Consider the following 23710-nt stretch of genomic DNA (forward strand, 5'->3'; position numbering starts at 1 on the left):
CGAGTGCACATGTCTTATGAAATGTGATCTGTAAATCAGAGTAAATTAAATTAAATAAAACAGAACAAAGGGTTCATTATGAACCTTTTTGGACTACTTGTATCACCACAACGTTGGTTCAGTTTTCATGAAACGCAGACTGGTGCAGAAGCAGCTTGACTAGTTCTAAGCATGAAGCAGTAGCCCCCTAGCTGTTGCTCAATACAATGCACGTCTAAGTCTGTTGGCACTGGTATTTGCGCGCCCCCTAGTGATCTGTAAATAGATTTCCACATAGATCTTTCTCGTCCACCTATACAGAAAATCACGGAGTGACTTATGGTTTAGTGCCCACTGCCGGATATGTGAGATAATGACAGATATAGTGAAAAATACAGGGTTTGACAAGGGCCAACGCACTGCAAATACAGAAAATGGAGGGATCAAACTGACAACACACACACGATAATTCAGAAACGGTTGCAAAATTCTCCCAGTGCTACAAAACGGTAAAGACATTGACTAATTTGAGAACACACAGATTGCATATAGAAACACACTGCAAATGGAGAAAACACATGCAAAATCAGAAACGCAATAAGGGACACCTGACAGAAACACTAGGGAGGATCATTCGAAAAGGAAGCAGAACTCGTAAGTTTACCTAAGTTTTAACAATAAAATAACAATTTTCTGGGCTTTTGTTGTTGTTGTTGTTGTTTTATCTTATTGAAAACAAGTATCTTGATGTTAGTGTGTTCATGTAAGTTGTTTTCATATGATTAAATTGTGTGACAAAGGAGCAGAGGTGGGTAGAGTAGCCAAAATAATTTCTGAAGTAACAGTAAAAGTAACTAGACCGGTACATTTCCTGAAGAAAATGTGAGTGGTGCTTGCCGGGGCGAAACCGGGACGGGGCGTCAATACTTTCGAGAGCCGACAGCGTAGGGCGCCAATTCTTTTGAGAGCCGACAGTGTAAGCCGGCAATACTTTTGAGAGCCGGCAGCATAGGGCACCAATACTTTTGAGAGCCGACAGCAAAGGGCACCAATTCTTTTGAGAGCCGACAGTGTAAGCCGGCAATACTTTTGAGAGCCGACAGCAAAGGGCACCGATATTGTTTGAGTTTGCCTTACAGTCCGCCATTACTTTTAAGAGCTGACCATGTAGGGCACCAATACTTTTGAGAGCTGAAGGAGATTCTCTTATATCATGTACTCTCTTATATTATTGAACTGCTATTAAGACACCTTGGATACGGTACATACTGGGTTATAGTTTCTGTTTGGGTATTAAGGGATTTCCATGTTGTAATGCCTGGATAAGGATCAATGCTTCTGGTAAACATGTTATTTAGTGAACTCCCAGCCTAAGGGAATTATTGTAAACAGGTGTGTCTCTGTGCTGTCAAATACCTATGATGAATGTATTCACTTAATTACCTCTTCTGATAATCTGATCAACTGCCATCCTTTATTAGAGCTGACACATGTATTTTCCATACCTTGAGAGACTTATTTTTGTGGTATGCCTTGGCGTAACTGTCTGAACCTTTCTAGCACCTTGCACAAGTAGAAACTGCCCACGCACTGCTGTTTATCTATGTGTATAAATACTCCTGTTCTGCATGAATAGACTCAGATGTCTCTGTGAACAGCATGTGTCAGTGTGTGTTCATTCAGACTCTCCAAGCCTGAACGCTCTGCGGTCAACCACACTTTCTCGCTCCTAGCACAGAACTAAGAGTTAAGAGAAGTAAAGGCCGAAGGCTGACGGAGGACGACTGAAAGACATAATCTGAGATACTTTTTATCGAACAGCGCCAATACTTTTGAGAGCCAAGCAGATAGGGTGCCAATGCTATCGAGAGCCAGACAGATAGGGAACCAGCACTGTTAGAGCTGGCCGTGTAGTGCGGCAATAGTTTTTGAGATGGCCATGCAGCGTGCCAATACTTTTGAGAGCCGGCCATCCGGCGTGCCAATACTTTTGAGAGCTGGCCATGCGGGGTGCCAGCAGGGCATATAGCCGGACGATAGGGCCCCAATACTTTTTAGAGGCAGACAGATCAGGTGGCAATACATTTTAGAGCCGAATGTGTACGGAGGCAATACTTTTAGAGCTGGCCGTGCAGGGTGCCAATACTTTTGAGAGCCGTCCGTGTGGGATGCCAATACTTTTGAGAGCTGGCCAGATAGGGCCTTAATACTTTTTAGAGGCAGACAGATCAAGCGGCAATACATTTCAGTGTCGAATCTGTACGGAGGTAATACTTTTAAAGCTGGGTGTGCGGGGTGCCAATACTTCTGAGAGCTGGCCAGATAGGGTGCCAATACTATAGCACACCTCTCCTCAATAAGCTGATCGATTTGACACCTCACCCGTCGAATTCTGACAAAAAAATTTTGAAACTCAATGCAAGTCTATGGGAAATGTGAAATTTTCCAAATTCGAGCTTCCGTAGCGGGAATTCCGGCATTCCGATATATACATATACTATATACAAATAGTGTATATTACATATAATGTGAGACTATAAAAAACTGTAGTTCATTATAATGACTATACACCTGTAGGTCATTATAATGACTATACAAGTGTAGGTCATAACATGATGCTAAAACATGCTACCATGATGCTAAAACATGCTAGCATGATGCTAACACATGTTTTAGCATGATGCTAGCACGTGTTAGCATCACGCTACCATGTGTTAGCATCACGCTAGCACATTTTAGCATCACCCTAGCACGTTTTAACATCATGCTAACACGTGCTAGCATGATGTTAACATGTGGTAGCATCATGCTATCATGTTTCAGCATCATGCTACCATGTTTTAGCATCATGCTATCATGTGTTAGCATCATGCTAGCATGTTGTAGTATCATGGTAGCATGTTTTAGCATCATGTTATGACCTACGGTTGTATTGTGTGGCCACCATTATTTTCCAGCACTGCCTTAACCCTCTTGGGCGTGGAGTTCACCAGAGCTTCACAGGTTGCCACTGGAGTCCTCTTCCACTCCTCCATGACGACATCACGGAGCTGGTGGATGTTAGAGACCTTGTGCTCCTCCACCTTCCGTTTGAGGATGCCCCACAGATGCTCAATAGGGTTTAGGTCTGGAGACATGCTTGGCCAGTACATCACCTTCACCCTCAGCTTCTTTAGCAAGGCAGTGGTCGTCTTGGAGGTGTGTTTGGGGTCATTATCATGCTTGAATACTGCATACTGATCATGCACTGCTTCAGTATGTCACAGTACATGCTGGCATTCATGGTTCCCTCAATGAACTGTAGCTCCCCAGTGCCGGCAGCACTCATGCAGCCCCAGACCATGACACTCCCACCACCATGCTTGACTGTAGGCAAGACACACTTGTCTTTGTACTCCTCACCTGGTTCCCGCCACACACGCTTGACGCCATCTGAACAAATTAGGTTATTTTGGACTCATCAGACCACAGGACATGGTTCCAGTAATCCACGTCCTTAGACTGCTTGTCTTCAGCAAACTTTTTGCAGGCTTTCTTGTGCATCATCTTTAGAAGAGGCTTCCTTCTGGGACTACAGCCATGCAGACCAATTTGATGCAGTGTGCAGCGTATGGTCTGAGCACTGACAGGCTGACCCCCCACCCCTTCAACCTCTGCAGCAATGCTGGCAGCACTCATATGTCTATTTCCCAAAGACAACCTCTGGGTTGACGCTCAGCACAGGTACTCAACTTCTTTGGTCGACCATGGCACCTGTTCTGAGTGGAACCTGTCCTGTTAAACCGCTGTATGGTCTTGGCCACCGTGCTGCAGCTCAGTGTCAGGGTTTTGGCAATCTTCTTATAGCCTAGGCCATCTTTATATAGAGCAACAATTCTTTTTTTCAGATCCTCAGAGAGTTCTTTGCCATGAGGTGCCATGTTGAACTTCCAGTGACCAGTATGAGGGAGTGTGAGAGTGATGACACCAAACTTAACACACCTGCTCCCCATTCACACCTGAGACCTTGTAACACTAACAACTCACATGACACCAGGGAGGGAAAATGTCTAATTGGGCCCAAATTGGACATTTTCACTTAGGGGTGTACTCACTTTTGTTGCCAGCAGTTTAGACATTAATGGCTGTGTGTTGAGTTATTTTGAGGGGACAGCAAATTTACACTGTTATATAAGCTGTACACTCACTACTTTACATTGTAGCAAAGTTTCATTTCTTCAGTGTTGTCACATGAAAAGATATAATCAAATATTTACAAAAATGTGAGGGGTGTACTCACTTTTGTGAGATACTGTGTTATGTTGTTGGATAAACGGCGCTAGTCACGAAATCAAGTGGAAGCAAGTGCAGGTTTGGCAGTTTAATAAAAACAAAGTCCAAGGATAAGGCAGAAATCAGTAGTCAAAAGACAGGCAGAGGGTATGCAAACAGACAAAACTAGAATGGGCAGAGAATCAAATCAATAGGGTAAACAAAGGTCAAATATCAGAATGGCAAACAAAAATATAAAGCTTGGACAACAACAGAGACCAGGCAGCTAAATGTATACTTCGCAAAGTCTAAATGTTCACAAAGTCTCTTTTATGCTGTGTTTGTGATTGCGCATAAGATGTGGTGCAGTTGTGTGTATTTAGAACTCCGGAGAAGGCGAGCGTGTGCGAGAAGTGTAGTCCTCTTCGGCCATGTTTGTGGTTTTTCCTGGGAAATGGAGTTGCTGGTTTGCTGTGATATGACAGCGCTGTCTAGCTAAATTAATATCTGCCTACTTAGAAAACTACCCTTTAGTTGTAAAAGTTTAAATAATGTAAAATTTAAGTTTTTTAAATAATAATAATAATATTATTAATATTAATAATAATAATAATAATAATAATAATAATAATAATAAAAATCATAATCATAATAATCATAATAATCATAATAATTAAACTATTAACATAACAACTAAAGCAAATATTGTGTCTAATGTTAGCCCACACAGATAACTGGTTCAACAATCTCATCTATTGTGAAATATTTGGTATATACCAGTGTGACATATGTTTACTAACCATTGTCTCCTGAGGTCACTCTGAACTGGAAAGCTATGGAAGGTTTGGAAGATGTTGTACACAAATGGACATAGCAATTCTCAGAATATATCCTAATTTGTTTCTGAAAATGTTCTTGGTGGTGTTAGAGAACCTGAAGGAAAAGTTGCTGTCTCACAAAGGTATTTTCACTGTCTTACACTAAAAAATGTGAAAATGTGAGACTATTTAGTGGGGTAGGGGGAATTTGTCTGTTATTCCAGTAGGTGGCAAAATAAAGCAATAATCTTCATTTCATTGGCAGGCTGTATGACAATGTAGGTCAGTGGTTTTCAAAGTGGGGGTCACCCAGGGGGCACCCAGGGGACCTCAACGATTTGGTGTGCCCATCCCTCCCACTAGTATGTTTTCTCTTTCTTACTCTCAGACAACCACACACACACACACACACACACACACACACACACACACACACACACAATCAATTCCTAATGAAATGTAAAATGTAATTATTAATAAAAAAAAGGGGGATATATTCAGATATCTGTATTTTTAATGTGTTTTAAAGACATCTTGCAAAAGTGGGGCCTCGGTCAAATGTAAATGCCATTTGGGGGGCCTTGCCCTGGAAAAGTTTGGGAACCCCTGATGTAGGTAATCACGTCTCCTTCAAAAGAAATAGTTTAGGAGTAACAGTAATGGGAGTGAAAACTTATGCAATCACACATTTATTTTTTTTATTTGTGTATTTATTAGGTAAATCATTTATTTATTATAACCTATTTCTTTTTCCCTACGTCAACATTGTGTAGATAATTCATGATACATATTCACAGTTGAAGGGGGTAAATACTTATGCAAGCCTCTGTGTAATACAGTATATGGCAAAATTTGGATTTTAAAAAATGTATCACACTGTTGGTTTGTTGTGGAGGTAATATAGGCCTACATTTTATCTGTTTTAAAATGTACCTTTGAGATAAATGCCGGTAATAATAAGAGGAGTTGGTAGTGTGTTACTGGTCACTAAACATAATTTTTTCATTACATTAGACTGTGTAATGTACCAAAAATGAGTTCGACACCCCTGCTGTAAGCAGATTTGCTTACATTCTCACATGGTTTGTGCACTCCCACATTTTCACTAAAGACTACAGAGCAAAATTCTGTCAATGTGAAAACTCAGCTCCTCGAGGAAAATCATCCCAAGCAGCTCATAGTGTCATCACGCGCTTCACCATTAGATGGCGGTCATTCAATCTGTGTGAGTGCCCTGTAATGTCCATCCCCCAACAGACTCTCCATAAATTCTCTCCATAATGCATGGGCATGCAAAGTCTAGCCCAAGAACCAAATAAGGCAAAATAAACTTCTTGTTGTTGATGATACAATTTTTTTAAAATACATAGCTGCAAGCAGCAATTGATGGGCCCAAGCACCAAGGGCACAGCATTATCTGTTACAACAGCCAGAATTAGAATGTGAAATTTAAACATACATGTGAAATTTGAGCCATGTTGCACGATTTACGGTGGAATTATGCGACACTTGTTGCACTGTTAATTGATCTCCTCACCATGGATTTTCTGTTCCAGATTTCAACAACCGATTGTCCCTTCTCAATTAAAGATCACTGATATATTGATATAATTTTGACTGTGTTATTACCCTTACATACCCTGAAAGAGAAGTATATGTGATACAAAACTATATCTGTGTTGCTGTACACCAAAGATATTTGGGTTTGAAAGATTAATATGAAACGACAGATAATAATTTCAGCTTTAAGTTCCTGTTATTTACATATAGATGTGTTAAACAACATAGAACATTGCACATTTTTTAGGTGAGCAAAATTATAGGAACAGACCTTAAAGTAAATAACACTGCAGGTAAAGGTGGATGACCATATTGAAGAAAAATGCCAAAATGCACTATTAACATCCCAAAAATGCCAAAAGATTTATAATAATAATAATAATAATAATAATAATAATAATACAATATCTCACAAAAGTGAGTACACCCCTCACATTTTTGTAAATATTTGATTATATCTTTTCATGTGACAACCCTGAAGAAACGACACTTTGCTACAATGTAAAGTAGTGAGTGTACAGCTTTTATAACAGTGTAAATTTGCTGTCCCCTCAAAATAACTCAACACACAGCCATTAATGTCTAAACCACTGGCAACATAAGTGAGTACACCCCTAAGTGAAAATGTCCAAATTGGGCCCAATTAGCCATTTTCCCTCCCCGGTGTCATGTGACTTGTTAGTGTTACAAGGTCTCAGGTGTGAATGGGGAGCAGGTGTGTTAAATTTGGTGTCATCGCCCTCACACTCCCTCATACTGGTCACTGGAAGTTCAACATGGCACCTCATGGCAAAGAACTCTTTGAGGATCTGAAAAAAGAATTGTTGCTCTACATAGAGATGGCCTAGGCTATAAGAAGATTGCCAAGACCCTGACACTGAGCTGCAGCATGGTGGCCAAGACCATACAGCGGTTTAACAGGACAGATTCCACTCAGAACAGGCCTCACCATGGTTGACCAAAGAAGTTGAGTGCACGTTCTCAGCGTCATATCCAGCATCATACGTCCGGCACGGAAGAGTGTGGCTACAATGTGGGGCAGCAGAAATACACATGGCTGGTAGCCAATAAGTGGAGAGGCAGGTCTTCACCATCCAGGAGAAGCTAGGAGAGTATAAAAGGGTGCATCCACACTGCAGAGGTTAGCAAAGTTTTCTACGCTTTGTCTCCTAACCCATAGCTCTCTCTCTCGCACACAGAGGCTGACTACGATGCCGACAAAGAAGACAGTGTTCCCCGGCTGCACCATGCTCTCCACCTCAATGCTGCTGCAGCCTGAACGCGCCTTCCCATGCTGAAAAGCTCACACTGAGTTACTACACACCTCAACATCTCATTGCCTACCAATTTTCACTCACTTTAAATAAAAGAGCATGTTTTCCCCACATCTGCCTCTTGTGTGTTCTGCCTTGCCTCAAACGCTGAGTAGCTACACTGGTGGAGAATGAGGTCATAGGAACACAGACCCAGGTACACCTCACCATGAACCCCATGCTACAGCACCTGTTGGAGACTAACATCCAGCAGCTGGACCCAGGTGCTGGCTCAGAGCCTCCGCACCGCTACCCAGGAACTATTGAACCTCAATATGAGGCCATGCTCTGCCGCCTCAGTTCCTCTCCCTCACCTAGGCAGGGAGGCCCAGCATCTGCTCACAAAACTCTGCAGCAACAATACATTACATTTACATTTATTCATTTAGCAGACGCTTTTATCAGAAGCGACTTACAAATGAGGAAATACAAGCAAAGCGGATATATCAAGTGGAAAGAGATGACGTCGAAACCTACATCCAGACCTTCGAGCGAATCGCCCTTCGTGAGCAGTGGGAGGAAGAGACCTGGGCCCAAGTCCTCACTCCATTTCTCTCGGGGGAGGCGCAGCGAGCCTACTACTCCCTCCCAGCGGCAGACGCAGTCGATTGCAAGACTCTGAAAGGAGAAATTCTTGCCCATTGTCGCCTGTCCCTTGTCAACGTGGTGGCAGAGCCCAGATGGACTCGCTGTTCCACATTGCTAAGCGGTGGCTACAGCCAGAACTGCACACTGCCAACGAGGTCCTCGAGCGGGTGGTAATGGACCATTTTCTGCGGGCTCTGAAGCCCAAAGAGCGGAAAGCCATGGGGATGTGAGGTGCCAACAACCCCTGAGAGATGTTAGAGGGCCTCAAGTGAGCACTCACCACCCTGGACATTGGCGGGGGTGAGCTGCGGGAGTTCAACCCAGGGCCCTGCCGTAAAGAATTTTCTATATTTCTACATAATATAAAAGTAGATAAAGATAACCCAAACAAATTGAGAAAAATGATCCAATATTACATATCTGTGAGTGGGTGGCAAAAGTATGTGAACCTTTGCTTTCAGTATCTGGTGTGATCTCTTTGTGCAGCAATAACTGCAACTAAACATGTCCAGTAACTGTAGCTCAGTCCTATACATCAGCTTGGAGGAATTTTAACCCATTCCTTAGTACAGGACAGCTTCAACTCTGGGATGTTGGTGGGTTTCCTAACTTGAACTGCTTGCTTCAGGTCCTTCCACAACATTTCTATTGCACTGAGGTCAGGACTTTGACTTGGCCATTCCAAAACATTAACTTTATTCATCTTTAACCATTCTTTGGTAGAATGACTTGTGTGCTTAGGGTCGTTGTCTTGCTGCATGACCCAATTTTCTCTTGAGATTCAGCTCACAGACAGATGTCCTGACAATTTCCTTTAGAATTTGCTTGTGCACTTCACAATTCATTGTTCCATCAATGATGGCAAGTCGTCCTGGCCCAGATGCAGCAAAACAGTCCCAAACCATGATACTATCACCACCATGTTTCACAGATGGGATAAGGTTCTTATGCTGGAATGCAGTGTTTTCCTTTCTCCAAACATAATGCTTCTCATTCAAACCAAAAAGTTATACGTTGGTCTCATCTGTCCACAAAACCTTTTTCCAATACCCTTCTGGCTTGTCCACATTATCTTCAACAAACTAATAATCCCTCATATTTGCTTTAAAAAGTGTCCCACATTACCTGAAAACTACCGTCCCACTTTATCTGAGACATTAGATAAAGTGGGACGGTACTTAAAACACACATTCACAAAGAATTAAATGTGAATTTTGCAACAATACATCATTTTTGTAATTGACCATCCAAGAATCATTTAATAATACCTCTTTTTTTTTTTGATGATTTCTATTCTTTATAGAGGCCTATGTTTAAGAAGACCATTCTAATTTGTCAGTGGACTTACCAAGCTCTTTATGATACCAGGTAGATTTTGAAACTGGACCATGCCCACAACAATGTTGTTGTTGTTGTTGTTGTTTAAAGAATCTTTATTGGTCACATATACATATGCACAGTGAAATTATTTTCTTCGCATACCCCAGCATGTTAGGAAGCTGGGGTCAGAGTGCAGGGTCAGCCCCCCCACCATTTTTTATTATTTTTTTTTTATTTCTGCTCTGTTATTAATAACTGTTGTTTAATTATTCAGTACATGCATGAATATTTGTAGTATATTTACAGCTATGTGATGGGTGACCAGTGGATGGCAGTAGTCAGTTGGCAGAGAACCCCAGAGTAGACGGAAGAGAAGAGAAAAAGAAGAGTTAGCAGTCGTTCACGCGATGTTTTACGAGACTATCTGTATTGTATTGCGCTGTGTGGTACGGAACTGTAGGAAATGGTGCTGGCTGAATAAAAAAACCCAACCAAATTACACGCTTGTTATCTCCTTCAAGTGTGCAACGTCACTCTACTTTGAAGTGTGTAGTAAAGGAGTATGCAAGTACTGGGACATACTAACATCTCATGTAACTGAAGAGAACACTTCATTTCAACGTTTCTTCATTCATTATTCCTTATATTATTTATACCATATAGTTTAATTTAATTTATACCTCTCTGAAATGTGTCAAAAGGCTAATTCCCTCGCGCAAGGAGTTGAAAAAGTGTTCACGGATCCACACTTCGAAAATCTACGGTAGACCATCCGGGTACCTTGGGGATACTCATTTCAACCTACTACAATTTGTCGCGCACTAATTCTCATCTCGGATACTATTTAGTACGAACAGGGTGCGAACTGAGATGTAGCGCTGGTGAGTCTCACGCTCGCCGCTTCGTTCTTGTGTTCCTGCGCAAATGTGACGCAGATAGTATTTTCACGAGCGCGAGTTTCCCCTGAGCCTATTTGTCATGCGCAAAAAAGCTCGCGCTTCCACTTCCGGGCAGAATCTCAGTCAGCCCTCTGTAAAATGGATCTGATGGGCTGTTGATTATGTTAGCTCTCACACGTGTTATATTACTCGCGTATTTTGCCAGAGACTTCATTTGCATCGGCGTTTGAACTGAAGCGCGGTTTGAGTTCTGCTCGGTTGTTGGAGGATTTATTTCTGACTCCTTACGGGTCCGGGTACGCTTGTTAAAAAAGTCCCGCAGCATCTCTTGTGTTAGCAATCGGTCAGCTAGCCGGCTAAAAGTACCGGGTAGCCACATAACGCGGCTGTACAGCCAGGTTTCCTTCGCTTTCACTTAGCAAGCAGCAGAGATCCGAGTGAAATGTGTGAAGGATCCATTGTGCACGGATACACAGCACACTTCTGAGACGTTTTAAATACTCTTCACCCTGTAACGGGTTTCATTTGTGCCGCTCGCTGTTTTTGAGACATTTAACCTGATTGGTGTCTATAGGACAGCATGGGGGCGTACCTATCTAAGCCCAGTACGGAGAAAAGCACAGCCGACGGGGGAAACCAGAAACTGAGCTATGGATTCGCGGCCATGCAGGGATGGCGCGTTTCCATGGAGGTACAAAAAAATGTTTTAGCTTAGCCATTTGCTATTAGCTGCTCAGGATTGGTTATTGCTGGCTGGATAACTAGCACGCAGACGTTTATATGCCACGTGAATGTTGTGTAAAGTGAAGAGAGTGCTTCATGGTGTGATTTGCGAAGTTGAAGATATATTCATTTTTAAATCTTCCCTGCAGTTTTGTGTACTGAAACAGAGCTGTGCGCAGGCAGTGTGCGCCAACAATGTGCAGCTTTTCGCGCCATTAGCTCGGTACTTGATGTACTTCATGGCGGTCTTCTGTGGCCTTTAACTTGACCTCCCCTTTATTTCCGTTCATGTTTTCAGGACGCTCACAATTGCATCCCAGAGCTGGACGAAGAGACTGCGATGTTCGCCGTGTATGATGGACATGGAGGTAAACACGACCGCTAATCAGACTTTAACCTAAAGTAGCCATAGCTACTTTAACTAGTTTATCGAGAAATCCCACTAAACACTAACCTAAAATAAGTTAGAGATAGTAGAAATATAGAATTTAGAGCTTCTGTACAAGTCAGACTTTAACGTAAACACAACAGAGAAGTGTATATATATCGAGCTTTTCAGTGTGAATTTCTCGTTACTGCCAGGTGAAGAAGTTGCTTTGTACTGCTCCAAATATTTACCAGACATCATAAAAGAGCAGAAAGCATATAAGGATGGTAAACTGCAAAAGGTAAGCTGGACTGCACTTTATACAGACACAGACACGTGCTGAAGCAAACGTCCAAACACAGAATATCTTTGACCTCCTTTAAATGCTATAATCCTAACCAGCTAGGAATTCTACACCACCCAATATGAGGTCTTTCGACCCCAAAACTCTTTAATGTCATAAGCTTTAAATGTATTTACGCAACCTATTGGAAATTTCCTCTCCAGCTGTGGAGCCCCAAACCCTCGCACCACCTTTGATGCATTTGCACACCGTGACGTTCACCGTTGTGTTCTGGTTGCTAGACACAAAATGGGGGTTGCTTGGCTGTTGCAGTGGGTTTTACCTCAGGTCTTCTGACATCTCAAATTAGTTAATAAAATGTAAAGATTCATCAGTCACATACAGCCATTTCATATACCCCCGGTTTAGGGCTGTGCCATATCGTATTGTCCATGATATACCGGGACAATTCGTCGTCCCGCGATATTGACGATTTACTTGATGACATGTTTTCGCACCTCAGTGTGGGTACGTGAACGAGAACAAGCATGGCGGAAGGCGGAGCGCCAACCCTAGACAAGGAAGAATTAACCCCCAAAAAAGGAACTTCCTCCTTAATATAGAAATAGTTTGGATGCAAATCAAATGTTTGTGATTTTATAAAGTGTTTCAAAACCCCGTATCAATGAAGGGTGGAAACGCATCAAATTTGTTCCAACACCTCAAGCAAAATCACCAACCATTGTATGCTAATGTGACTTGAGGCCAAAAAGATAATGTTGAATATTACTATTTTCATATCTTCATTTATATCGTTACCCCGAAAAATTCCATTAAATACTGTGATATCGTTTTAAGTCTATATAGCCCATCCATACCCTGGTTGTTGGTTCATATAAAATGAGTTGTTGTGGCATTGTGTCGTTCAGTTATAACATTAATATCTGACATGATGCCTTTGTTTAAAAGTTCCACTGCTTTTCCACAGGACAGTGCAGTTGGGTAATATGATATTTTTATCATAAGTCTTTGTTTGGGTGCATTTACAGCCATTACTGCAAACGTCAGACTTATGCTCAATAGGAGCTTCACTAACCACCACACAACCTCCAGAGAACATATCCTTTTACAACCCTGTATAACCATTACACAATTATACGGTGCTACTCAACCAGAGTACAGAGAGAGAGGTCTGTATCATTCTGTACAAGATTTTGCAGATTGATTTTTTTTTTTTTTTTTTTTTTTTGGTAATTGCTTGATTTTTCTGCAGCTTTATTCCAAATTTGTGATGCAATTTGCAGAGGGTTTTTTTAAAGCCTTTTTTTTATTATTATTATTTTTGCAATTTTGAACGGTCTTTCACAGTGATGTTTCTTGGGACTGCTGTATCCAGATTTGTGCTATGAGAGAAAAGGGTGGATGACCATTTGATGATCTCTAGGGAATGGTCATGTTGAACCTTAAAAATACATTGACTGTCTAATTTCTGTACTCACTGATTGCAGGCACTGGAAGATGCTTTCCTGGCTATAGACAGCCTCATCACCTCAGCAGAGGTTATCAAGGAGCTTGTTCAGATCGCTGGCCGCCCACAAGAGGAGGCAGCACCAGAAAAAGTAGCATATGAAGATGATGGTGAGAATTTTTTCTAAATCACCTTACTATATGTAACGTTAAAGCTTGAGCTATAGCTCATTATGCTTTGTATCATCTCTCCCCTTAGTGGATAACGAGGAAACAGCTCTTCTGCATGAAGAGGCCACGATGACGATCGAGGAGCTGCTTGTCCGTTACGGGCAGAACCTGAATAAATCTTCCAAAAAGCCTGGACAGGATGCCCCAAAAGAGCTGGAAGACAAAGATAACGCCCATGCAGATAAAGGGATCAATGGTGAGACGGAATGTGGAGCGTCTGAAACAGACAGCAATGGAAAAGCAAAGTTGGAAGAGACAGCTGGAGGCTCTAAAATGAGGGCATGCAGGAGAGCGGCAGCCTCCTCTGGGAGCTCTGCAGCCGGACACTCTTCTGAACACGAGAAAGCAGGAGCCACAGCAGATGCTGGTCCTTCCTGTTCCTCCTCTGCAGCTCCCACCCAAGGAAGTGCCAAATCAAAATTCTTTGAAGACAGTGACGAGTCAGACGAAGGGGAGGACGAAGAGGAGGGCAGTGATGAAGAGGTGAGGCGGAGGGTATGTTTGAGTGGATGCATGAATGAAATTAGGTTTATTCTCTCAAGTCTTTGATGATGTGTGTGATATAAAATTACTGGAATAATAGGCTAATTCTTTTGCATATTTTTTGCTGCTGGATAACGTTAATTTAATTGAACTCGGTAGCATCTGCCAATATGGAGCAGAAAAGATGTGCAGAAGTAAATGAATAACATGCCTTTTTATTTCCTGTTCATGGTCTGCTAGGACTGCAGTGAGCAGGAAGGAGAGGACAGCAGTGAAAATGAAGAGGATGACACAGATGAGGAGGAGGAAGAGGACACCGAAGAAGAAGAAGAAATGTGTTTGCCTGGGATGGATGGGAAAGAAGAGGTAATTGTGCCAGTGTTTTGAGTGGATCTATAAATGTTAATACAGATGTAAGTGGGGGAAAAAATCATTTTTCTAACTGCACATGCAGTTGGATTTTATTTTTGTCATATCTCTCCATTTAAAAAACAGTTTGAAGAAGCCAGTGCTGTCTTCTTTAATCTTATTGAATCTGATCAACTGCTAATCAAAGCATGTGGGGGTTGAGGGGAAACAAAATATTTTCTTTCAGTAATCTGTTTGCAAAGAATTGTGTACTAGTAATGCTGCATGTATGGCTGCATCAAGTTATCTTTAAGTAATTTGTTAAATGCCAACCATCAATACTGTCATTGTATAACCCATTACTATAATTGAAAAAAATGTTAATTTGGCATTCAGCCTGGTTGACAGAGGAAAGTTGTTGCTAGCAAACAGCAGTGTTGGTAGTAGCTGTATACTAACTTGTACAGATGATGTGAAATTGTTGGCTGTTGCCCAGAAGTTGCAGTTCAAAATCTGATGGCATACATTGGCACAAGAGACAATGTAGTAGCGGTAGGCTACCTGTTGTAGTCAGTGAAGTGTCACACTGAGTTTTCCTCCTCTTGACAGATTTCCACTGAAAGGTTTTCCAGCCAGATTTAAAAAAAAAAAAAAAAAAAGTCGGATATGTCCCATTTAGTCACACTCCTAGGACGTTACTTTAAATTAAAAGTTGAAGAGAATGCACAATGATGTCTTTTATTATTATTTTTATTAACTTATTTATTTTTATTTTGTAATTGAAACCATCTAAACCAGTGGTTCTCTACCGGGGGGATGTGAGATCGGAAGGGGGGTGCATCATTTGGGTTCTCTGTATTTTATTGCTTTTCAAATAGAATGTGTGTAAATGAAAACCCCTGCGTTCCCTCTCCCTCTGTATTCTCTTTTTGCTGGGGAGAGGCAGAGATTAGCTGCCTTTTATTTATTTTATTTCTAAAAGTTGACCAGTGGTGCCAACTTTTCAGACCCCTACAGGTTTTTTTTTTTTTTTTTTTTTTTTTTTTTTTGGCTACAAAAAAAAGCACCTAGTGAGTTTTTGGACAAGCCTTAGCAACTTTCCATATATCACCAGTACTGTCCTGCAAGCATGAGGTCTTGCTTTCCCGCAGGCCTCTTCAGTGAGAGGCTGAGAGCCGGAGATTTAACAATGTCATGGATAATGAGACGCAGACCTTCCTCCCAATTTACATCATTCGTATGCGAATGTTTTTAGAACGCAAGACAAATGTAATTCAACATGTTTACATGTAAAATAGTCCACATTATTCCAGCCTAGTTCTCTTGTTCAAAGTAGTTATAGTGTTCAGAAACATTTTATGTTCCAAACCTATCTGGTAGATAGTTTTATAAAAGTTTTTTTATTTATTTATTTTTTTAAATCATAAGTTATGAAAAATAATTTTAAATGGTACAAAAGCAAAAAAAACATCTATCTATCAAAAACAGAAGATAGATTTTATAAAGAATAGTTCATCATTATACCTGGTCTCCTCCAATATTGGGGGGGGGCATGCCACATGATGGGGAAGGCTTGGGGGGGGGCTTTAGTTACAAAAGGTTGAGAACCTCTGATCTAAACATTTGAGTTATTTGATTATTAATGCAATTGTTTTCATCGATGTATGATTGTAAATAGGGATGCACCAATCGAACACCAGAAATTCCCAATCCGATTCACTGATTATTTTAATGTTGAAAACCTGTTATTGATTGAACGACAGGGCAGTTTGGCCTGCTTATTGTGGGGTGTTATGTTTTAGTACTGACAGATGAGTTTGATACCTGCATTGTTTTGAAATGGGACCTAAAATGGGATTGGTTCATCATGTTTTCGACTTTCTTTTACTTGGTTTTTCAGCCTGGATCAGACAGCGGGACAACAGCTGTAGTGGCTCTGATCCGTGGTAAACAGCTCATAGTAGCTAATGCTGGAGACTCTCGCTGTGTCGTCTCAGAGAGGGGAAAAGCAGTGGACATGTCCTACGATCACAAACCAGAAGATGAACTGGAGCTGGCCAGAATAAAGAACGCAGGAGGCAAAGTGACCATGGACGGTCGTGTCAACGGCGGTCTAAACCTCTCCAGGGCCATTGGTGTGTACACGCTCTCCTGCTTCTTTTATTTATTTATTTATTTACTGTTTTAGATTTTTGTATTTTGATTTTGGTATGGAATAAAGGATTCCTTTGACTCTTTTCTTGGGTTTAGGGGACCACTTTTACAAGAGGAATAAGAACCTCCCACCTGAGGAGCAGATGATTTCTGCTTTACCAGATGTCAAAGTACTGACTCTAAATGAAGAGCATGAATTCATGGTGGTTGCTTGTGATGGAATCTGGTGAGGATTATAAATGAAATTGCATAGCCCTTTAAATGGTCACATTCTGCATAAAGTTTTCTCGTCTTTTGTTTTATTATTTTAGGGCTTGGGTTATCAAGGATCTACGTAATGTATCCCAGTATGTAATAGAGTCACTCTGCGTATTAAAATGAGTTACATCAGCCAAGTTAGCTTTTCAAGATTCAGAGCTTTTACTGAATGCCTGCCATAATTGCAACCTGATTAAAAGTGCACCAATCCCCTTCACCATTTCCCTCACTAGTGCTGTAAATGTCTTTTTAGTATTAATAAGCATGGGGCCAAACACGAGGTCAAAATTTTTGGCATTCACAGTGAATGTCCGATGTCCTGGCATATTAAATATGGCAGTGACGTCAGATTAATGGACCATATTTCAAGCATATTTCTTCCTCTGTAAAATAACCAACATGGTATTTATGCTTGTCACAAATGTGATTATTACAGGAATGTCATGAGTAGCCAGGAGGTTGTGGATTTTGTAAATGAGAAATTGAAAGCAGAAGGAAATGAAAACAAGCCTCTGTCTGCTGTTATTGAAGAGGTGAGCATGATTTGCTTTATTGTAAGGCTTTTTCTCAAACTAGTAAAGAAAATACAATAATCAGAGGAGCTCATTTTACCATAAGAAACAAATCATGAAAAGATTTATTTTATATATAAATAAATTCTCTGCTGGTCAGTTTATATTAGATAAAAATGTGATCAAGTGATTGGATCAGTCAGTCTTATTTAGGACTCAAGTCAGCTATTATATTTAGAAATAAATACATGTATATGATTTCTTGATGCATTTAATTCATTCATCAATGCAACCAAAAAACTTGGTGTTCATGCAGTCATACTCGTTTGAAACACTTGCTTGGGAATGTTTTTCCACTGCATGTGTCCACAGTTAAACATTAACTAATGGAAATGTGTTGGCATTCCAGCTGCTTGACCACTGCTTGGCACCAGACACATCTGGGGATGGCACAGGGTGTGACAACATGACTTGTATGATCGTCAGATTCAGCCCCCACACAGGTACCTACATGGACGAGAACACCAAGAAACGCAAGCCGGAGGAGCAAGTGTCTGAGGAGAACGGCAACGACAGCAAAAAATCCAAAACAGAATAGAGCTACCATCAGTGGTCACTATACACTTTTAACACTCTTCCGATGAAGTTGAATCAGACATTGGTTTTCTCACAACTCTACTACACCTTTTTTATGGATGACTCCCTATGAAAATGTTTTAGTTTGAAATAATTTGAAGATGCAAGAAAATTGAACTGTACACCAACCATTTGTCCACATTTTTTGTAAAGAATTTGTTTAGAGGCCCTCATTAACATATCTACATGAATGAGTGGAGCTGTCACTCAAAGGACAGTAGTCACATCAATTAAAATTTGTGAACTTTTATGTGCTCATACCTTTGTACATAATTTTCCAGGAACTTTTTTTTCTTCATCATGAGTATCTGTAACTTTCTGAACACCAATGTAATTGTATTCAAATACATTTCTTTTTGTAAATTATGTGATTGATGCAATTGTTTTAAATTTGAAAGTAAAAACAAGCAGCTTTGCAAAAGCCATTTAACTTTCCTGATAAGAAGGGTTAAAATCAAAGACATACAATCTAAATTTGAAACATTAATATCATTCCTCTGCTTTTGGTATGTGTCAACAAATAATTTGTATTTTATCCATCTTCTTGAGGCTCAAAGTGTAATGACTAGTTTTTCAGTTGTGGATGTGCAAACTACATGCAATGGCTGAGGGTGACTTGATGTCTGCAGAGGTTCAGTAGTGCAGCTGTAAGGTTGGAGTCCTCAGTGAGAGCCAGTCATCTACATATGTCTTCTGTCTCCCTCATGCAGCTCAATAAGGTTTCTATACATGGAATTTTGGAAAATATATTTTGGTACTTTTTAGCATCTTTGGGAGTTCTGAGACAGTGAACATTTGCTTAGGCTGACATTTTCCTGAAACAATAAACAAGTGGAGACAAACTAGTCACATGCTTTTCTTTACTCTATCAAAAAGACTGGGCAAATCTATACTCAATAGGGTGTGAGACTACTGATTATAGACCTAGATAGTATTCTGCTGATCTGTTGCTTGTTTTAAACATGGTCAAACCTCTTAATGGGAATAACAAAACCAACAAAATTCTTCCCTGTGAAAAAATTTGAAAAAGGAGGACACTGTTAAATGTCAATGCATGTGTGTGTCAGCAGTTACACTTTATAATACAAAATACCTACTTTAGGTTCACTATCACAATATATAAACGGGTAACAAATTTAAATATTTGTGGCTGTTAAGTTGAGAAGGTCATTTTGCTGACATGGTTTGGGTCCACTCTTCCCTTTAGATGGAACGCAAATCAGTACAAAGTGATCATGTCTATGATGAACATTTTCTATCCTCATGGATACAGTCTCTTCTAAGGACTTACTTAATGGTTTGATGAATATGAAATGGTGTAAATCCAAGGCAATCTGGTGACCCAGCATCTCACTGAGATGCTGTTGCTTTTTACTTTTAATATTAGTATTTGTTTTAAGAAATAGTAATGCACTTGTATGCCACAAAAGTGCATAGTGCTGAAAAGCCTTGTGAACCCATTTTCAATACAGGTGAAGAAAAGTCCTTATTACATCATGTTGTCAATGGCAATGTTTACATGCAAATCAATATTCCGAATAGAAATGAGTCAGATAAACTGCAGTCCAATTACCCAATTCAGATAAGGACAATATTCTGATACCCCAAATTCTGAATATGCCTGTTTTAATCTGAAATGTGCCGAATCTAAACACCTTATTCAGAAAATCCACTGAAAGGAGATATATGTGCATGCTCAGTCCACAAGGAATTGTGGGTGCTAACATATGCTTAGCTGTAGGAAAGAAGCATGACCGCAACACGAATATAGCCCTTAAATGGAATTTGATGTGCATGTAAACATAGACAATGTTATCATTAACACTTGTCGAACTGCTTATTGCTGAAAGTATAGATAGGTTGTACATTATGCAGTAATGCAATGAATAAATGTATGAATCTGATAAATGGCCAGTGACACAATGCTTTGGTAAGTGTTTTTCAGCATTACTATTTTAGTAAGTAAACGAGTTGAGCACATAGTTTAACTGTTTGAAAAACGCTAAAATTCCCTGCTGTTTACCCAGGAGGTTGGAGTGGAGAACAAAAAAAAAAAAAGAATTATCACCAGAGTGGTGCTCGTTTAAACATTCCCTCCCAGCAGTATGACTCTGCCATCTGTTGAAACATATAAGGCATTAAATATGCACATATAAAAAGGTGTTTGGCATAGACGTGCTGAATCAAATGTGAACTGCCAAAATAAGTGGTATGTTGGTACAGGAAACACCACTCACCTGCATTCTTTTGTGTAGGAATATCAGCTTCTGGTTCAACAGTTCAACATCCTGCAAAGAAAGGTGTTAGACTAGTATTAAGGATGTCATTATTTGTTTCTGAAATTAAGAAGTTCAGGTTAATTCAGTAATGTTCAGTGGTGAGCTTCTTTTACCTTCACCATCTTCTCATTCTGCTTTTGCTTGATTTGAGGCAGGAGTTCTTCCAGTCTTTCAATCTAAAATGAAAGCATTCGTGATACAATCAAGCTGCAAAATATCTGTACTGCACCATGTGTACTTATATAGAGTGAATGGAGATTTGGGTAGTAAAGATAATGTAATGTTTTCCCCCATTATGTATTAAGTAAATGTGACAATAGCACTCTTACCCTTCTCACAATACTCTGTAGTCTTGACTTGAAGCTTCTACTTATCACCGTCATGGCAATGTCTCTGGATTTTGCATTAACTGCATTTATACAGTGACAAACAAAACAGGTTTTACGAAAACACATTTCATTTTCACAACTTATAACTCAAACGCAACAAAACCTTTATCATACCATGCTGAAAATATCTTGTCACCTCCAAGACATAAGGCCTAAGAGACAAAATCTTATTAAATGAAACTGATAAATGACCTTGTACATTATAGGTAATTTAATACAGCATGTTGAAACAGGAAAAGTCATATTCTTTATCTTGCACACAGACTAAGCACTATTAAGTACTGTTAGTACAGTGGGGATGTGTACCTGAATGAGAGACATTATACATTCTTTAAGACTATGCATATTTAAATCCTAATGGATAAAATGCAAATAAAAAAAAAAAAATGCTTACTTCTTTTTTGGTGTAAATAGTTTTGGAACTTACATTTGTTTGGTGTTCACTGGTATGCGGCCATTCAAAGGGATTAAAAATCCTTGACTGTTTCGTATCTGTGATGAGACATTTTATTCTTTCATCAGAATTTCATACACAATTACTTTGTGAGCTTATACAATACTGTTAAAAATAAGAGGCTTTTGTTAACCAGTTTATATTAATCAGTACTCATCAGACACATCATGTCTACATAAATACCTTGAAGGTGACCTGAGCAACATCCAGTCTGAAAGAATGAGCTACAATCTTTGAAGAAATGGAAAAACAGATTACTTCAGCAGTCTTAGACACGAAGAAGAAGAAGAAGAAGAAGAAGAAGAAGAAGAAGAAGAAGCATACCTGTTTCACTGTGGCCATTTTTGTCCCTCTGGGAATGTGAACTTCTCTCAGAGCTATAACTCTGTCATCTACCAAAACAAACAAACAAACAAACAAACAAACAAAAAAACCAGTCACCACTCACTACTGCAGAAAACTCAATATCTAGCTCAGAGCTTCTCAACCTTTTGTAACTAAAGACCCCCCCACGCCTTCCCTTTCATGTGGCACCCCCCCATATAGGAGGAGACCACGTATAATGATTATCTATTCTATATAAAATTTATCTATATATAACCTAATCTAGAATGAATGGATGGATGGATGGATGGATATGAATGATGTAAATTTGGACAAAGGGCGCGTCTCATTATCCATGAGGTTGTTAAATCTCCGGCTCTCAGCCTCTCACTGAACAGAGCAGGCGCAGAGAGAGGTGAGAGTGCAGCGGGAAAGCAACACCTCACGCTTAAAGGACAGTACTGGCAACATTTGGAAGTTTCTAAGGTTTGTCCAAAAAGTCACTAGATTTGTTACTAGCCGCTTTCTTTTTCTGCAAAAAAAAAAGGGGGGGGGGGCTAAAGGGGTCTGAAAGGTCGCGAAGTTGGCAACCTGGTCTACACTGACAACTAGATAAAAGGCAGGCTAAGCTCCGCCTCTCACAAGGAAAGAGAAAATGCAGAGGGAGACAGAACGCAGGGTTTTATTTGAAAAGCAACCAAATACACCGAGAACCCAAATGATGCCCTGTCTGTGTTTATTTATTGAAAACAATTTGTGCCCCACCCTGTTGAGAACCACTGATCTAGCTTTATTGCACTGATTTATGCGTATCATTAATTCAAGGCCATTAAATGAAGAAAAGAAAAAAAGAAATCCTCGCTAACTAACCTAAGCTGCACAGCTCACTCGCATTGTTGCCTCTTTGTCAGCTGCACCTGTCAATAGTTGAGTGCTCTTTAAGCCTCTTTCAGCCACTGCTAGCGTCCAACATCGAGACAAGAATATATTTTATAGCTCAACTAGTTACTGAAGTGAGTCGAAAGAGCACAGAGCCATAAATAAAAGCGTCATTTTGAACTCATCTACCAAGCATAGACTGGGTGTTGCTATGGTAACCAAGATGCTCAAGCACAACCGTCCTCCGTTTTCAATCAAACTGAGAAAAATGTTTAATAATAATAACAAAATTACTGGAAATCATTACAAACCATTAAGGTCAAGCCTCTTCAATGCAATCCATACTGCCACATGTGCATTTTCCACATGAGCCACTGGACCACTCATATCTGCAGACTGATCTCAGACTGAAACAACAGGGCAGCAGTGTGAACTCGATAACAGAGGGTCTGCTGAGCGGAAGTACATCTTCTCTCAAAATTAAAGCGTAAAAAAAGAGTAAATAATAATTAAAAATTCAAATAAAAACATATTTATCAATTTTAATATGTATTTATATAAATTATATATAATATAATTTATAAATCTATATTTTTATTTGTTTATTTATTTATTTGAACCTTTTTACGCTTTTATTTTGATGGGGAGATGCGTATGTGCTGCTAAAAAAATTATATTTTTGTGAAAACACAAACAGGCTATGAAAGTCCACTCATTTACAGACTCCCAGAAAATATGTAAATTGAGAAAACATATAAAAACCACAACAACACCAAACAAACGAACAAAAAATAACCCTATTGTCAAAGTAACTTTGGAAACATTCACTTACAGCATCCATAATCATATTACACAGGGATCCTAATGTAAACAAAAATATCTATGATCAACTTTCTTTCTTTTTTTTAATCAGCAAAATACTTAGATTATTGGGACAGTTTAAAAAAAGACAGACAGAGATACAAATTGATAGATAAAGAGATAATAGATAGATAGAATAAACAAACAAATAAATAAATGCGGAAATACCTTGGTATTTTACTAGGTAAGGACAAGACATTGGTCAGTGTAAACTCGTAATGTTTCGCTATATTTCATTGTAGAAAAATTGTGCGAAATATTAAAATGTCCAAATTAGAACATTTTGTAACCAACAAAATCTCACTGAGAAAATATTTTAGAGCGGTTTCGTTAA

At 39.8% G+C, this 23710-nt stretch overlaps 2 protein-coding genes across 4 annotated transcripts; one reads left to right on the forward strand and one right to left on the reverse strand.

Moving 5' to 3' along the window:
- The first annotated feature begins 408 nt into the window (after positions 1-408).
- On the forward strand, positions 409-19035 carry ppm1g (protein phosphatase, Mg2+/Mn2+ dependent, 1G). Of its 2 annotated transcripts, none has more exons than XM_017463976.3 (10): positions 409-633; positions 11750-11819; positions 12034-12119; positions 13610-13739; positions 13828-14282; positions 14523-14648; positions 16531-16765; positions 16881-17010; positions 17479-17575; positions 17964-19035. In XM_017463976.3, the coding sequence occupies exons 2-10, from the start codon at positions 11792-11794 to the stop codon at positions 18150-18152; spliced, it is 1476 nt and encodes a 491-aa protein (XP_017319465.1). In that variant the 5' UTR covers positions 409-633; positions 11750-11791; the 3' UTR covers positions 18153-19035. The 2 variants fall into 2 exon arrangements, with proteins under 2 accessions (XP_017319465.1, XP_017319464.1); XM_017463975.3 differs by lacking the exon at positions 409-633 and adding an exon at positions 10815-11419.
- Positions 18359-23706, reverse strand: si:zfos-1056e6.1 (uncharacterized protein LOC107988029 homolog). Of its 2 annotated transcripts, XM_017463979.3 has the most exons (10): positions 23545-23676; positions 22827-22922; positions 21637-21704; positions 21496-21543; positions 21286-21350; positions 20973-21010; positions 20799-20878; positions 20583-20645; positions 20428-20478; positions 18359-20308 (listed from the first exon to the last, which is right to left on the reverse strand). In XM_017463979.3, the coding sequence occupies exons 2-10, from the start codon at positions 22900-22902 to the stop codon at positions 20255-20257; spliced, it is 543 nt and encodes a 180-aa protein (XP_017319468.1). In that variant the 5' UTR covers positions 22903-22922; positions 23545-23676; the 3' UTR covers positions 18359-20254. The 2 variants fall into 2 exon arrangements, with proteins under 2 accessions (XP_017319468.1, XP_053535560.1); XM_053679585.1 differs by lacking the exon at positions 22827-22922 and having other exon boundaries at positions 23545-23706.
- Positions 23707-23710: the final 4 nt, after the last annotated feature.

Source organism: Ictalurus punctatus, chromosome 3 (assembly GCF_001660625.3).
Source record: "Ictalurus punctatus breed USDA103 chromosome 3, Coco_2.0, whole genome shotgun sequence".
Classification (NCBI taxonomy): Eukaryota; Metazoa; Chordata; class Actinopteri; order Siluriformes; family Ictaluridae; genus Ictalurus; species Ictalurus punctatus.

Excerpts from the sequence above, each read along its gene's own strand:
- ppm1g (XM_017463975.3), top strand. The coding sequence starts at position 11,309 with ATGGGGGCGTACCTATCTAAGCCCAGTACGGAGAAAAGCACAGCCGAC. Across the intron at positions 11,420-11,749 it reads GATGGCGCGTTTCCATGGAG|GACGCTCACAATTGCATCCC; the intron begins GTACAAAAAAAT and ends TCATGTTTTCAG. Across the intron at positions 16,766-16,880 it reads AAACCTCTCCAGGGCCATTG|GGGACCACTTTTACAAGAGG; the intron begins GTGTGTACACGC and ends TCTTGGGTTTAG.
- si:zfos-1056e6.1 (XM_017463979.3), bottom strand. The coding sequence starts at position 22,902 with ATGAGTGGTCCAGTGGCTCATGTGGAAAATGCACATGTGGCAGTATGG. Across the intron at positions 21,705-22,826 it reads GAAGAGGCTTGACCTTAATG|ATGACAGAGTTATAGCTCTG; the intron begins GTTTGTAATGAT and ends TTGTTTTGGTAG. Across the intron at positions 21,011-21,285 it reads CCAGTGAACACCAAACAAAT|GCCTTATGTCTTGGAGGTGA; the intron begins GTAAGTTCCAAA and ends TTTGTCTCTTAG.